Below are 17,412 nucleotides of genomic sequence, written 5' to 3' on the forward strand. Positions count from 1 at the left end.
GCCGTAGTATAGTAACACGGGGGGCTCCAAGGAAGACCAGACCCTGAAAGAGATTTCTTAATGCAATCTTCGTTGGCCAGGAAAAATCATTCATCACGGAGGGGTTTTGTCCAAAAATATTATAGACTGTGACATGCCCTAATGCTTCTCTTCTGTGTATTATTGCTGTGCATTTAGCAGACTAAGGACAATCACTCAATGAAAAAAAAAAATGAACAGGCTACGCACTTCTGTTTGCCCTTCTTCCTCCACCCTTTTCTGGGAAGCAGAGGCAAGGGAAGGCAGGAGGAAGGCAAGCAGCAGTTCTCTACAAAATAAAGAAGTTCAAGTCTCTGGTCTCTTCTGCCCAGCTGGAGCCTCTCCAAGAGAGAAAAGATGGAAGTTATGGGGCAGAAATGTGAATACAAGACAGAATGCAATCCCTAAAAGTAATGCAATACCACTACCATCTTCCTCCATAGAAACATGAAATTCAGCTCACACAAATTTGGGGGGATTTTTGAAAACATTAGTAAGTTTAATGCCAACACAAACTACAGCCCAAGGAGCAGAGCAGATCCCTGTATAGACTAGAGTGTACGTGAGCTCTTGATCACCATTACATGATACAAATGTGAGATTTTTCAGAAGGGTTTCACGAAATGATATTCACAATAAAACAACATGGCTCTTCCAAACCCTCCATGCTCATTCTAGCTGTCAAAACTGTGTGTGTCGAGCTTGCAGCAGTCAAGAAAAAGAAGGGGTTTCTGTTTTAATTTCAGATCCCAGAAAACATTCAACATGTTTGGAAAAAAATAAAATGACCTGCCAAGAGTTAAAATTAAACCGTGGCTTTCTGCTTCTCCAAACTGTTATACAGACACATATGCTCAGAGCCTCCCTACCCAAGCCCCGGAGCTACCATTAACTATAGCCAAGAACCAAAGCCACCAACTGCAGAGACACTGGAAAAAAGGCTCAAAGTGAAAGTACAGCACAGAAAGAGTGGTTAGTTTATTACAGCTTGCAAACTTACCCTCGTGAAGTCAGTTGGGGTGAAGGGGGCGGGGGGATAAGTTTAATTATATAGCGCTTTATTTATAGGGGGTACCAAAAGAAACAGAAGTGCCAGATATCTACCCAGCAGGCAAAATTCACACAAGTACATGGAGGTATCCTAGCAGCACAGTAAAATAAGTGGTACATATAAAATAGTTTCCTGCAGAATAGGGAAATCTAACTCTTTTGCCCTAAGTGGCTATGCCATTCTCTTGATCTCCTCAAGACCTCAGTGTCTACACAAAATTTAAGTATTTTGTTGCTTTTTACCCTTTTTCCTCCTGTTCCTCAATTCTGCACAAACCCACTTTTGCCAGGCACAGTAAAGAAGTTGGTGCTGGTCACCTTTCTGCCCCTCCCTGAATTAATGGTGCAATCTTCGTGAGAAGCATGACTGAGAAAGAGAGTGGAAGGATAGAAAAACAGATAACACAAATGTAATTTTGCTATGCTTACTATCTCTCGAAAAATTCCTGTCTGCGTGTTTAACCTTCTTCAATGAAGACAGCCTTGGGCCAAAAACCTACTTTCAGTGGTCATAATATACAAGAAATCAAACGACAGATTCCCTAGAACTGCTTATGCTTTACTGACAGAAGCCACATTAAAATATAAAAAAATAAAAGCACTCTGAAAGCAGAGGATTAAAAACAGGAAGAAAAAAAAGTAGAAACAACAGTTCGAAACAACACCATCCAGTGCTAGGAATTCACCCGGCAACAAGTACCTCCTTTTTTTAATCTCTTTACCCTCCACCCAAGCACACTTCTGTTCCTGAGCTTTTAATTTCTTTACCATCTGTCCAAGTTAGTTTGCACCACGGCAAAATACTGTGCTAAGTGACAGGACACATTCAGGGAACTCTCTCATTCTGTGAAATCTCTAAGTGCCTGCTCGGTTTAAAAATAACCTGCACCACTCATCTTGCATTCTGAGAGTTCAAAAGGATGAAAACAAGATCCCTTTCTATTCCTACATCTGCAACCAAGCAGTTGCACGATTAGAGGAAGGCAGTTCCCTTCTCAAGGCACCTACCTGTAAAATTGCTGGTAATAAAAATGTTTGGGGAGCAATTGCGAAGGAACGCTATTTAAAGGTTGGGTACTGGTAAATCTAAAACTAATTTCAATTTGATTAACTTTTGCTTTCAAATGGGCATATCCTCAGCTGCTAGTTGGTGACAAGCATTTCTGAATACAACAGCCCTTGTTTGATGCACTGCCATTTGGCAGCCCTGAGCACACTCGACATGTTTTTGGTTTCACATTCCAAAGAGAAGCCTGACTATTTAATCCCTATGCTTTGTTTAAAATTCTCTTAAACTGGAGCATTGGATTAAAATTAATCTTACATTTAAATAAATACTAAAGAAAGTTAAAAATACACTTAAATAAAACCCAATTATGAGACAGACTGCAATATGCTCCTTCCAAAAAAAAATAAAGCTGTTTTCTTCTTGTTTCTTAAAGGCCAGTTAATGACCGTTACCCTACTGTTTCCAATTACAAGATTTCCTCTCTTGTATAACATTTAAATTTTTTCAAATCCAAATATAATGCTTGCAGATTTATTCAAACAATAATACATTGAAATTGTTTACTAGTTGTTAGTAAAAGTTTAAGAGAAAACTGCTGCTAATCTCCAAAAATAAAGCTTTCATATTGTCAAATTCCAAGACCACATAACCCAGAGCAGCCAGAGGTCTAGCCACATTTAAAGGTATATAAAGATATTAAAAAAGGATTGCAATTGCAATTTTTAAAATCACAAAACACCTGAAAAAGTAAACCCCAAATTTGTATTCTGAATAGCGATTAACAGCAAGACAATTCAGTTACAAGCGTTCGTTTGAGGCACTCTTTAAGAGCCAGATTGCTAAAATTTCTGCAGGAGTCAGAAGTCAACTGACAAGTAGTTTTTCAAGGATCTAAACATCTGTAGTGGAAAATTAGAGGATTACAGGTAAACATTTTGAACATTGAGCTCAGAAAACTGGGAACTAAGTTCCTCAGAGATCTGAGGTGAGACCAAGATTATACCATATTAACATAAATATGTAAGACTTCAGGAGAAAGCTAATACATAGAAGTACAGTTTGCTGGCTTGCTCCCTCTTCTACAGTTACTTCACCTCCCACCCTGTCTAGCCTGGGGGCACGAGCCTTCACTTTGAACTTTCAGACTGCCAGGCTGATGAGCAAGAAGGGTTCCCTTAACAGGAGAAGAGACAGCTTACTTGCCACAGGGATGTCTGTCCTGCTAGAAACACAAAGTTTTACATCAGAATGAAAACTCTATTGAGCTTAATGCTTCCCACTACCAATGCCCAGTATGCTTAGAAATGAAAGAACCGTCTTTTTTAAAACCTTGTGAAAAGCCACCAATCCTAAATTGTGCCAAAATAAAGTGTTCAAGCTTGACAATTCACAAAATTGGTTCATACCTCCCGTTCCAGATATGATTTAAGGGATTCTGTCTCATTTAACAGAGTAACGCTGCATTTGCCTCTAAAAAAGAGAAACATATTTTATGAAAATACATGCATCTTAAATGCTTGTGTGATTCACAAGATGGTACTACTGAAGTTGTACACAAAATTTAATATTACATTGAAGAATATTTGGATAATATTAATGCCATTTGTTTTTTTGAATAAAAAACACTGGAAGATGGCTATTACCTAATGTGTGTGGCTGGCAGAGATTCCAACTGTCGTGAGAGAAACAATTCACGATGTCGTAGCTGATGCTTCTGTTTCTCTGGCAAATCAACCATTTCTGGATTTTCCATCTCTTCTTCCATTTCTCCTAGTTATAAAGAGACAAAATCTATCATCGAGAGCACAGTGCAAGTATTCATTCTGGGTCAATCAGAAAAAGGAGCTCCAAAACCATCACTAAATAATAAATAGACATAGCATGCAGATGAAATCTAACTTTGTCTGAATCCTCAATTTTCAGCCAAATGAGTAATGAGATAATTAGTGCAGATCCTTTAAGCCATACCTGTGATGAACTGTATTTATCACCACTGGAATGAAAGCACTCCAGGTCCACACTTGCCCTGGTCACACAGAAATCTGCCACCAATGGACAAGCCAAGCCCAAGGGAGAGCTCTTCTTGGAATCATCCCTGCACCACTGACTTCATCGGGAAGAAGCTGATGCATGATGAATGAGGCACTAAAAGTGAAGTCTTTCCTCTTTGCCAGGTGTCAGCTATCATATGCCCTACTCCTTTTCCAGGTTATCAGTCACAGATTGTCCCAGCCCATCTTCAACAGCTTCTGAGGGAAATGCCCACCAAAAAGGCTAGGTTAGTCATTTAAAGTATTTTACTCTTTTCACCCCAACCACAGCCGATAGATCACAGTCACAAGATTAACTGGAACCGAACCAAGTGCCCAAGGCCAGTCTTGCAGCCAGCCCTGCCCTACCTCAGCACACACTGTCTGCAGTGCTGCTGTTTCAAGAGCTCGCTTCAGTCTGCAGTCAGAATCCACGACCTGGGGCTTGGAGCCATGCTATCTCCATCCGACCAGCTTGAAACGAATGCCAAAGTAAATACATGAAATCACACCCATACTGATACACAATTGATCCAAAACATCTCTAGGCATCTTTCTGGTAGGAAATACATTATTAGTGGTTTGTGTTCGTTAGCAAGCACCCTGTCAATCGCATAAGACAAAACTGTAGAAGGTGAAAGACTCCAAGAAAACTGCAAAGCTTCTCCATGATGGAGGACTGCAAAAGAAAACACCACTCCTTCCCTGTGAAATTAAGGCAGTTACTGTATTTTCCAAAACCACAGTACAGTTTCCCAGCCTCTAGTAGAACGAGCTGTGAAGTCTCATACATGAATAGTAAAACTCCAATTTTACTGCAGCTGTACTCTCAAAGAGCAGACTTATGCCTGCAGCTTAATTCAACACTTGTTGCCAAGAAACATTTCTAGTCAAAAACACATACAGGCCTACTTGTGATTAATGTACCCTTAAGATTAGTTAACTATAATCCTCACAGCTACCCCAAAAGAAAGCAAACAGAAGGGAGAGATCTCCATTTAATAAAACATTAAAATTGCATTTACTTTTAAATAGGCCACCACTATGCCAAAGGGAGGGTGACAAAAAAATTAAAAAAAAAAAAAAAAAAAAAGATGTACCCTTCAGGTTCCCCACAATTTATCTCTCAGTTTTACTGTTCCAGACAAAAGACTTGTGGTTTATATGCCCTTCAGGTAAGCTGCTCCAGCAAGGAAAGGAAATAAACACAGCAACATAATTAAAGCAGACTACAACATACAATATCTATTATGCCACATGAGCTCTTAAGCATACAGCAGCACGCACTCACAATTTAATATTTTCCTAAGAACTGGAACACAGAATTTACATTTGTGCCACAGTTTCATGGTTCTGCAATTTATTTACTGAAGTGGATTCTGTTTTAGTTGAAAATTAATATTGTGGCTGCTGACCTCCACTATAAATATACCGGCAGTAATCCACAAACAAGTCAGCAAGTTACAAGCTAGCTTGCTGAAAAAGCGATGGATACTAAAATGAAAAGGCATTCATGCCTCCACTTATGAGAGTTTGTGGAGAAAGAGAGCAGTGCACTGTGTAATGTAGGGGAAAAAAAAACACTATAAGGAGCAATCTAAAATACTTAATACCTTCAGTATATTTAATAGCCTAGAGCTTTCAAAAATTACATTAAAAAAAAAAAGACAACTGTGCCAGTCTTATCTATAAACAAAATGAAACCACCCAGCAAAACCAAGTTGATCTCAGGAACTGCATCCCTTCAGTTAGGCTTGCCTTTCAACTACTGCTTTATTTATATGCCTAGCTTTTGTAATAAAACAAGGAAGGTGGGAAGCACACGTTTTCTTCTTATGCCAGCTCTGCTCTCCGCAGCCTTTCAAAATAAAAAGGCACAATGCATTTTGACAAACACATTCTGAACCAAAGGAAGATGGAAGGAAAACAGGGAAGATGGAAAGAAACAGCCTAGATTCAGCACAGGAATCTCTGCCTTGCTGAAGTCATGCAAAAGTGGCTTTGACAAAAACTGTAACTAATACCGCCTCATCACCTCCTCGCATACAGCAAAGGTTTAAGTCAGGCTATAAACCACCACGAGGGCTGATGCAGCCTCTGGTTCCAGGACAAGCCCGTCTGACGCATCTGCATCTCAGCCTCCTATAGCTCAAGCTCTCAGCAAAGCGGACTTTATCGTTGAGAACGGCGGCCCTTGAGAAATAAGGTCCATAGTTTTAAAACTAAATAATAAGAACCATAAAGATAAATTCTTTTCAGAGAGACTTGCCCACGTTTACGGCAGCACTGTAGAGCAAGTGATGAGAAAGCACAGTAGGTGCAGTATACTGGGACTTCAGAGCTCTCATAAAGGCTTACTTCAAAATTAATCTCTCTGCTTGATAGATGTGCTCACACAGATTTAAAACTAAACATGTAGTCTTAGTACAAACAGTAATATGTCAGCTATGCAGAAGTAGCCAGTGGAATGCTGCAAGGAGTGCGTTAGATTAAGTATTATTTGATATTTGGTGACAGAATCATTAATAGCACATTAAGAAAAGCTTGAAGACAACTTATATGGGAAACAAGAGACAGGCAGATTGGACACAAACAGCAAGACTCATGTGAAAGCTAACATATATGGGGAAAAATGATTAGAAAGAGTAAACTTTGAGTTGGCAGGAGAAACCCAAGAGGCAGAAATTGTAATTTAAAGTGATTGGGTGTATGAGATACGAAATTAAACATCAATATTTGCTAGACGCTAGAAAGAATAGCAATTTGATATAGATCAGACTGGGCTCTCTACAACATCAGAGGCAAAAGAACAGCCCCTGCTCTGCATGCTGAGTGTTGTATGAGTTGCTACACAGCAGAATTCAGAAAAGCACAAAGGCAAACGATACAGAAATTAGGTTTCGAGAGCTCACTAGGATGTTCAGTTTGGGAGACAGGTACATCTGTAATAACAGAAGAATTAGGTAGCATGGCATCACTACCACTGAAATTTAAAGGAAAAAAAAAGGGATCAAAACATTGGGAAACAGAACGAAGTCAGTGGCACTGACCTGTTACAGCTCCTTCAGTAGGAAGGCAGGATGTTCTAGGAGTGTTGCGTTTGAAGAGATGACCAATATAACAACAGATTCCTTCTCCCAGGTCCAATTTCTAATGGTCTATATTAAACCTCCTAGCCTCATTCATAGCTATAAAAAACGTGATAGAGTTTCTGAACAAGTAGAAATCCTTATACCTTGACAGTTCAGGAGCTGGCCGCAGCATCGAGACAACATCTTATCACGATCCCTTCCAAGGTTTCTTGTGATCGTCTGTTGCAGCCATGGCCAACATTGCAGGTAGGACACAGAGCAAATGGATGCTATTTTTGACACTCATTACATCCTTCCTTGCCACGCCACCGCCAGAACAGGAAATCACAGTTTCCTCCTCTCAGCAGGGCCAAAAATGTCCATTAGTAGATTAATAAACTCATCATTCTAGAATCACATGTAAGTATTAGGGAGAAAATGGGGATGGAGAGTGTAAAATGGCCAAGAACTTGTCTGTGAAGCTACCATCAAACTGCATTTGCACTGGCTGGTGCCATCTAAAAAGCCTCAGTGGACCCCTACCTGTTCAGGCACACAGCCCTCATGCAACTCACGGACTGACTGAGTACTGACACTTCGCTGCTGCAAGATGCTTATTTTTAGAAGCTTCAGCACCTGGAAGACCAGGCTGCCATGCCTGCCTGGCACCCACACATCAGCTGCTGAAAGCTAACCACAGAGCTGCCAAAAGCTCCCTGTGCCATTCAGCTCGCCCCAACTACTACCAGCGTTGTTTTACAGTCAGGACAAACATTTTGAATGAAGCACTGCAAGACAGACCACGCGCAACTGGAGCCAGCTGGGGTGGGTGGGTGGAAGGGAGGACAGGAGGTTGTGCTCCTGCTGTTGGAAATATTTGCTTAATTACATAAGAAACTGCGGGGAGAACATATATATAGCCACAGCATCCAAATAGTAGCTTGAGGAGTAAGCGACAGAAGTCAGTGTGCTTCTCTTCCATCAGGTTCTGCCTGCAATTCCGTTTGCATACAATATTCTACCTTAAACCACTACAAAGTCTTTGGGCAAAGAACATTAAATAGTCTCCTACTGGTGAAGCAGGTTTATTTCAGAATCAGGTGGAGAAATGTCCTGGAATAATTTGCAAGGTGATTAGAGAGGCTTATGAATAAAAAGTGTTAGCAATCTATGGAAGCCATTATAAGGCTGAAAGATTTATAGGACAGCCTAGACAAGTTTTATATCATGTGATAAAATAGTAAGATCACAGATCAAATCCAGGAATCAGGTTGCGAACATCAAGGTACTAATTTACAGTCACCAACTACAGAACAAGCTGCTTCCTACTCATTTCTCTTCTTTATAAAGAATTATGAGAAAATACAGCATAACCCAGATTTTCAAATATCTGATGGATTATTCAGTTAAAGCATAAGAGCCTCTTTTTTCTTTTCTTTCCTATTAAAGAAAGAAAATCAAACTTTGCAGGATTCATTTCACAATCACATCTCTTTCCTTCTTTTATTGAGAGAAAAAACATCACAAAATACACCCATATTTTTCCATTCATGTTCTTGCCATATCTTCCCATTATTTGCTTCTCTCACTGCACTGATCTCAACAGTAGGTCTAAAATAAAGGCATCTTAAATATAAGACTGTGTGAATCCAGAAATGTCTGCAGTCAGAAAGCTCCATTAATCAGCTGAACAAAGGCAGTTAAAAGATCAGTGATGCAGATACGTACATCTACTGCAAATGCATCAAAATGAGGCAACAGGAGACTTTATGGAAATGAACTCAAAGTCAGTGGCAGTGTTGAGTAGCTGTACTGGAATGTTAACATCCACAAAATTTAATTTCATTATATCATGCAGGATGTGATTTATTTTTTTTTTTCAGAATAAAGAACTAACTGCTGTCCAAAAGCTTAATTTTACTCTCTTCTCCCTCCTCATGAGGAACAGAAGCCACACAACACAACATCTATCTAAGTAAATGGAAGTAATTTAGTAGCAATTTAATTCTGCACCAAAAGGACACATACTAGAAAAAAATCTAGCTACTAATGAAATTTACACTAAGCCTTAGTTGTCTCTGGTGAGTCTATTACTAGGACTGTTCCACAGAAGGAATTTTCTGTCTTTCAAGCAGATATGAAAATGAACAATGAATTATTTGTTTACACTAAAAAAAAAGGAAAAAAAAAGTCAGCCTTTGCAGGCTGAAAGAACATTTACATGAGTTGCAAGGAAGGCTTTTCATTTTCCGCCTTAGACGTGCCTTTCTTTGAATCATTCCTACCTGCTTGCTTTACTAAATCTAGTGAAGTGAGACACAGATGAAGGAATCAATAGTCATGTTGTTTATGGCGAAGCTCCTATTAAGCCTCAGTATTCTTGGATAAAATGAGTGCTGCTGCACTGAGGAGATCAAAAAAGCTTTGCCTGCTACCACAGTTCTGCGACCCAGCCAAATCTCATCCCAATGCCACACGACTTCTTCCAATGTATAGTCATACTAACGCAGTACAGAGACTTATCTGGAATTGAATATACATTAGAAAGTATTTAAATTTAGGGGCTAGCTTTGCTGCATTTTTCCCCGATAGTACTACAGTGGCAAGAACACCTCAAAATATTGTATTAATTGTTAAAACCAAAACCTGATTTGATCAACCCCCATGCCACACAACCCTGTAGATCTGTACTACATACACATCAGTCTATTTGTACGTAGACTACAAAGCATGTTAAAAGACAATAGGACTTGGCAGCCAAATCCTAATTTTGACATGCCCAGATCTGATTGTTTCTTTTTCACTTATCTGTGTGCCTACAGAACATCCTTGAATTATAAGGATTGAAAAGGGTGTCCATATTTGTTTTCAGGTTGCTAAAATTTATCAATCTGAACAGTTACATCTCACACACTTGATTATTTACAATTAAAATGAATTTAGTAATTCCACCCACTTACTTCCCCCCACTTTTAACATGCCCATTTCGGTACCAGTTTTATTAAACTGCATCTATCACCTCACAAGTATGGGATGAGAGGAATGCTGAACTGGCAGAGGAAATTAGAACAAATCTAAATCTAACCCTCACTGGCAACTAGAACGGAGTCAAACATGCTGGAAGGACCCCAAATAAAGTGCCCAACATCACTGTGGGCATGGCTATATCGCACTATTTCTCCCCCACAGATGGGCACTCATTTTGAGAGCTGGTTAGTGCACCATGCTCACCCCTTCCTAAGTTCAGAAGGCACAGATTTACGGCAGCTTCTCAGTTATTTCGTGTACTTTGTTGATGTTTTTTAAAGTATGTGGATGTTCTTGCACTGACTTACCTTACAGATTTATACAGGCAAACAACTATCGGTTTTGTGTGCATTTTTTAGTATTTTTAAACTGCTTTTATAATTGAAGAGTTGTGTCACTAAGTTTTTGTTTAGAAATAAGCTTCCATCTCTGCTCAACTGTCTCACTTCCTTGACAGAGTACATGCCAACATAAGCTAACACAATACTCTGTAAAATAATAAAATCAAGGCATACGTGCAAAGGAGGCCAAACTAAGGCAGTATGAACAACCCTGCAAATTGCGTAAGAGTTCAGTTTTCTTTTGTTGTTGTTTCTTTGCTTTTTAAATCATAATGTAACTAGAGTATTAAAAAAAATGTTTTTCAGGTCTCAAGACTAGACATTATTCTTTTCTTAACAAAAGAAGCTGAGCTACTCAAAATAGAAATAGACTGTCCTAAAATTCAGTGCTTTAAAATGCATTTACTCAGCATGTCACTTCGAAATATATTACTAATATTGAAACGTAAAGACAATTCCTGTTAGCCAAGTTTCAAGTTGATTTCCTACGATCAGACTATTTGACTTACTCTTAAGCAAAGTTTACATTTTTTTGTTCTACTGACCAAACAATTCATGGGCAAGTAACACAAGAAAGAGAGTATTTTCCCTCACCCCGTCCAGTAGAAAATTCACTTTCAGGAAGCAAGTAAGATGCCTTTATTAAGCCCCAACAGGCTTTATCCACCCTCAAACTTCTGTTCCCCTCACCATGATAACCAAACTGTAACTAATTGAGATTTTAAGGAAGTGGGGTAGGGAAAGAGAAGTCAGCCAAACTGGTAATGCAATTTGCTGAGGATGAATACAGGGAAAGGATGTTTTAAAATAACACCACCAATACTTGTAAGTGCAACAAAGTTCTACCCTAGTTTGGAAACTTTGCATAGAAATTATATGAACACAAAGAAGCTTACTTGCATGTTTATCTGCCAACACAATAAGTGTACTTGATATGTCTCTTCTTCTGTAGAAGCACACCACCTTTGCTTCCACATTTCCATTGGCAGTCTGAAAAAGGAAAAAAATAATAACCAAATAGAAACCAAAACTTGAACTGTACATACTTAATTAGAAAACTTCATAAATAACCAGGAATTTTGCCACACAGGCTACCTAACATCATCATCTAGCATACTCCATCTGCCCAGACTTTATCTAAAACACTACCTCTAGTGGGATCCATTCTACAGAACAGGAATAGGTTTGGCCCTTCACTCCCAATTGTTTCTGCAGGATCACCATTTTAAGCGGTTACAGATTTTTCAAGGGGTGAGAAAAATCACTTACCTGCAGGTACAGCATACCAACAAGCCACTTGGCTACTTTCCAGGTGATGCCTGCATTTAGCAGAATGCAAAAGCATCTTTACAATCCTAATAAAAGTAACTGTGAAATATAACAGAATTCAGGTTTAGGCTGTTCTCCAGACTCAGTAGGACAGCAGAAAAGCAAGAAAGAACACACTCATTACTGCTCTCACAAAAGAAGTTCCATAATGCTTCCTTTCTCTGACAGCACTGGCAGGTAAACCATGACCAACACAAGAATCATTCTAAAAGGAGAACAAAGGAAGCTGCACCAGGCAATAAACTCTACACCAGTGGCAACATACAAAGAGGTCAGATTTTTTTGAATGGTTTGGGATTATTTTTTTTTTTTCTTAAAACTCTTAAAATGAGATCGGTGATGAATTTCTTGTAAGATGATAGCTGCTGAATTATGAAGCTGGCTTTATGCAGACTCTAAAGGAAGTACACCTACTGGTTTGAAACAGACCCAGCCAACCTATTGTTTCCAAAATAAGTCAATAAATAATGAAAATGTAACTTAAAAGAGTTGTCTCCTACTATTGAAGAGTCCTTGAAAACCAGAATGATGGCGCACAGTTTAAGAAACTAGAAGATTGAGATACAAATTCCCCTCCAGGAAGTCTCCAAAAAAGGTAGTGGACCAGCAATCTGTCCACGAGGAAACAAACAAAAGAAAACTGATATACACGCTTGTTGCTAAGTTGTAAAGGGAGGAAAAGTTTTATCTCTGATAACAACAGTTTTCCTAACACACACACAAAAAAAAATCAGAGAATACATACATGCTCAAATATTTTCACTTGTAGCCTACCAGTTTTGTACAGAACCTGGGCAATTTCTATCCTTTTCTGTTAAGTAATCAAGAACTTTTAGATTTTGAGGAAATACAACACAAAAGCAGTAGTCATCTTGCAGCTGTCTGTGTTTTAACAATGTCGAATTATGCACTTCGGTTAATTGTCTGGCCTTCATTTACAGTCAGTGAAAACAAATGCAACTTGACATATGATTCATTTCAACCTGAAAGACCCATTTCAAAGAACAGGTCAGAGAAATTACAATTTAAGCAAGAGTTGCTCTAAATGAGAGATCCAGGCTGAAAGTACCATTATTTTTAAAGAGGGGAAACGGAAGAAAGGTAGGGACGGGACCGACCCCACAAGAAAACCCCACACACTTCTGCACCCTGTAACTGATGGAATACAGCCACTAACATAACATCCCAATGGATCCACTGGGAACATGTTAAGGAAGTTCCTATTATTTCCTTAATGGAAGGGACATGAAGTATTCTGTAAAAGATCCACGCTAAAAAGAAGGGGTTACAAGGATGCCCTAAACTTCAGGTTCTTTGTCACATTGATACATTTTCTCCTCCAAATAACTGTTTCAGAAAGGCATGTTTTTCCATCCCTGTTGGCTGAAGAAAACACCCTATTTTTAGGTAGTTAATTTAAATTCAACACCAAAACAGCAACATTACACTCCTTCTGTATAGGCTGTAAAGCACACACTGGTATTAAACCTAAAAACAGTGTGTTTAGGACACAGCTAATGGCTTCAGATCAGTCTTCCCTCCTCAACCAAGTAAAATTTCAGCATTGAAGACTTCAGCTGGCTTCCCACGTGCAACCCATCATGCCTGCTTTTTAAATCTAAAGAAGGGGAAATCTGGCAAATGAAATAATACACTGACCCAAAGGACAACTAAAGAAAACAGTCTGAGGAAGCACATAATAGCTCCAACTCTTCCTGTTGAGTGACACTCCCCCAAGAAAAACCAAATTACAAAGCTCTCCATCCTCCTGGGAAGCTCTTATTTTGTCTTCCTATCACCTGATCAGGGCACAGAATGGAAGACCAGCAAAAACCTCCTTCCCTATAGGTGGGCATAATCACCTTGAGAATGACCTCCAGTTGATGCTCTGCCCTTTCACGCCTAAAAAGAACAATCTAGCAGGTCTCAGTGTTTCAGAAAATTATCACAACAAAAGTATTTTAAGCTACTAATTACCAGAGAACTGCTAAAGATTTGTTTTGATTTTAATCAAATAAAACAGATCATAAATTAAATCAGCTTCAAAGACTTGATGGCAAAAATTGTTTACCTTATTGAGTTCTTCTATTCTTCGTATCAAATATGGGTTACTTGAAGAATTTTCAAAGTAGACGTAATCTGACAAAAGAAAAAAGATTCTTTAAAATACGAGCTGCTAAAAATCAAATAAAAAGCCCACATGTATACCTGCTAAGGACACCATACCAAATTAATTTCTTGGCACAAGCAGCACTTCAGAATGTTCCCACTCAGTCCCGGATTTTAGGTGAGGAAATACAAAATCCATACAAGTATAAGAAACAAACATGGGTGCAATCTGAAGACCATTAACTCACTTTCCAAAAAACAGAGCTCTATTATCTGCCTGTACAGTGGTAAAGCAAAGCACATGATGGTCTGTCTCCCCTGATCAGGTTATTTCATTTTGATTACAATGTTTTCTTTACTTGCTTCCTTTTCTTTCATACAAAAATCCAGCCGCAACACGCTATCCTTCCTCTTCCCCCCAGCTCAGCTTCATCATACAGCCCAGTTACTTACACCACAAATTGCTCCATTGTTTCTCTCTTATCTTTTCTTCTACTTCCTGCTCTTTTACACCCACATTATCCCAGAATAACCTCGACAGAACTCTATATTGTAAGCCAAATAGGTCAGAAATGCTCATATTCAAGCAGGATAAACATCTTCAACCAGAGGGCAAAAAGGCAGCTCTTTGCTAAGGTGGTGCTGTCACAAAACCCTTGGAGAGGCACCAAGGACTGCCATACGAATAGCTCAGCATCGCTAAGCTCCAAGCTTTAACACTTCTCACAAAAACAGAAACTCGAGAGTCTTGAGCAGACCTCCTGGCCTTTGTCACCCAGGACTCCTGAAGCAAGCCTTCAGCCTTCACTGAGGCGAGGAGAGGGCTGAATTCAGCCCCCCCAGCAGCCGCCCACCCTTGGGTGCTGACCTTGGGGGCAGTCTTGACCTGCCACGGTCTTCTCACGCGCTCAGATCTGAGAATGATCCCTCCAAAGATATTCTAGCCGATTTAAGACGATTTCCCTTCAGATGTCCCAGTTTATTTGTATTTGGAGCAAAACATCCATAGCCTTCGGGGCTCCACTCAGGTAATCCTCTGAAATGAGCACATTAGCATGACCCTCCGCTGCTAAATGGGTGTTTAGTGGTGCTAAATAGAGACAACTACTTAAGCTGTTAGCTTCAATCTTCCTAAAATGCCTCCTAAAAGGGCAGTGATGGATGCTGTTAACTCTTCCTCTGGGCCGGGGAAGAGTCAGCCTCCAAAACCTCCTCCCCAGCTCCACCACAGAGCTGGTTCCTCTCAAAGGCAGCTTCCCTTCAGGCTTTGCACCGGAGAGCAGGCTAAGGAGTCCAGGTAGGCCATGGTTTGTGGAAAAACATCGCTCTCAGCACCTTGCAACAGCCAGGAGCTGGGGTCTGCTGCCCACCACCAGCCAAAGGGCTCAACACCACCAGAAGCCACAAAACCAGACGGATATGTGGCAGCTCCAGCAATAACTGCTGACTGAAGTAACAGTGACAGACAGTAAGCAATTTACAGGTTAGTGATCAGAGGGAAAAAAAAAAGTTTTCTCCTAAGTAGAAAGCCTCCCCTAGAAGGGCATGGCGGTGGAGGACACAGGGCCTTCGTCTGCCCTGCAGTGCCTCCAAGCTCGGGGGCTGCTTGAGGACCCCCTGCCCACCTCCTGAAGAAGGCCAAGTTCGCTCGGCCTACCCCCTTACCACTCCCAAAACCTCACTTCAGGTACTTCAGCTGAGACCAAACACAAACTCATAGCATTTGTTAGCACTCCGAAAAAATTGAGTCTGAAGGAATGGCAATGGCAGCCTCCGACTTGGAAACACAACCTTGCCTTTACTTCCAGGGGTTTATAGTGAACATCACAAGCCTTTGTAGTTCCTATCACTTTTCTAACAGCTCTTCTGAGTGTGCAACGTGTGCGTGTCCGCACTAGCACGCCTTCTACCTCAGGTGAACATTAATGCAATTTTTCAGTTAACTACAGTTTATTGAGTGTTAAAAGAAAGTTTATCACAGATCAATGCCTTATAAAAGGCTATCTCAGGGTGATGTCCAACAGTTTTGAGTAGTAAAATCCAAAAAATCTGTTGTTTTGCGAAGCAGTAGGAGCGTCCCCAGACCTGTACCCTACGATTATTAAGTGCAAACAGCCTTACACAAAGCAGCGCACTGCTGGCAGAAAGACAGCAATGAAGATGTCCCACTGGCATTCTTCAAGAGCAGACACATGACAGAGTGTAAAGGGATGTGCTTAGGCCAGTGCTTGATGACTTCATCACAAAATGCACAGCCCAGTACTTCCCAGCCTTGTCTGCGACTAACTGCACAGCTATGTTAAGCATCTCACCAGCACCTCACGGAGACCTGCTTCCCATTGCTCGAGTTACCTGGAGAAGGGTCTCTGCCTCTGTGCGTGTAACGCAGAGCCCACTGCAAATCACATAAAACAGAATATGTGAGCAGAACAGAGAGGAGCGATTTGCATTTTTTCATACAGACTTTAAATACTTTCATCTAAAATTAAAACGCTATCTTGCACAGAGAAGTGCTCCAGTTGCTCAGTGTGCCACACATGCAACAAGGAAATTGTGAGTTCAACAAACCACTCTTCAAAACGAGGATGCTTTAGCACGTGAGAGCACTCCTCTTAACCTGTTCCATGAGCAGCAAAACCCAGCCAAGGCTGGCTTCCTACACACTGGGATTTAAAGGAGGCACAGCATCACGCTCCATCGGCCCCTACTCTCCAGAACACCTCCTTTTCCCCTGAGCAGCATTTCCCTTTCCTCTCCAGCCTCTTCCCAACCCACTTCAGTGCATCCTTCTCATACTGCCCACCCAATATGATTAATAATATTCCCAGTTTGCTTCCAAGACAGTAGCTACATCTGTACGTGCACAGAGACACAGTGGCAAGCAGAAACCCTCCACAGACTCCCAGCAAAGCAGCTGTTGATGGGAGGCATCCTGTACGTGCACAACTGCCAGTCTGTGCCGTGGGCTGAAAGAGAGGATGGGGAAAGAGACCAAATTAACAAACCTCTAAATAACAGGAAGATGCATGCATCTCAAGTCCTACCACAGAACAGGAAGGAAAGAGTACACTTAAAAAAAAAAAAAAAAAAGTCTAGGGACAGGAGAGTAGAGCCTGAAAAAGAGCAAAGCAACAAGTCAGACCTTCCAAACACAACAGGCTGGCTATCCTCGCCAATTTATTGGCTTTCCTACCTACATGATCGAAGAAAAGACTAGCTTATCTGCTCCGCATCCCACCAGTACAGCATGCCTCCTTGGAAGCAGCAACTGCCACAAGCACTTCGTACGAAGCCCACCCTTCACCAGCCAACCGCCCGAAACAAAGGCAGAGGCTCAATCCCACACCTGCACAGCAGCTCGCAGCTTAAACTCATAATCCCAGAATTAATCAGCCATGCATCCACATCACGACTGTAATTAGCAGCAT

The 17,412-nt window shown here is 40.6% G+C and overlaps 1 protein-coding gene across 4 annotated transcripts in view; it reads right to left on the bottom strand.

Moving 5' to 3' along the window:
- Positions 1-17,412, bottom strand: part of MTA1 (metastasis associated 1) — an 81,683-nt gene that overhangs the window by 50,250 nt on the left and 14,021 nt on the right. For all 4 annotated transcript variants that reach the window (XM_040565980.1, XM_040565979.1, XM_040565981.1 and 1 more), the window contains exons 2-5: positions 13,947-14,014; positions 11,443-11,536; positions 3,721-3,847; positions 3,484-3,547 (exon numbers count right to left, since the gene is read on the bottom strand). In XM_040565980.1, coding sequence (XP_040421914.1) covers positions 3,484-3,547; positions 3,721-3,847; positions 11,443-11,536; positions 13,947-14,014 — 353 coding nt within the window. The remainder of the gene's footprint in view (positions 1-3,483; positions 3,548-3,720; positions 3,848-11,442; positions 11,537-13,946; positions 14,015-17,412) is intronic.

Source organism: Cygnus olor, chromosome 8 (assembly GCF_009769625.2).
Source record: "Cygnus olor isolate bCygOlo1 chromosome 8, bCygOlo1.pri.v2, whole genome shotgun sequence".
Lineage (NCBI taxonomy): Eukaryota > Metazoa > Chordata > Aves > Anseriformes > Anatidae > Cygnus > Cygnus olor.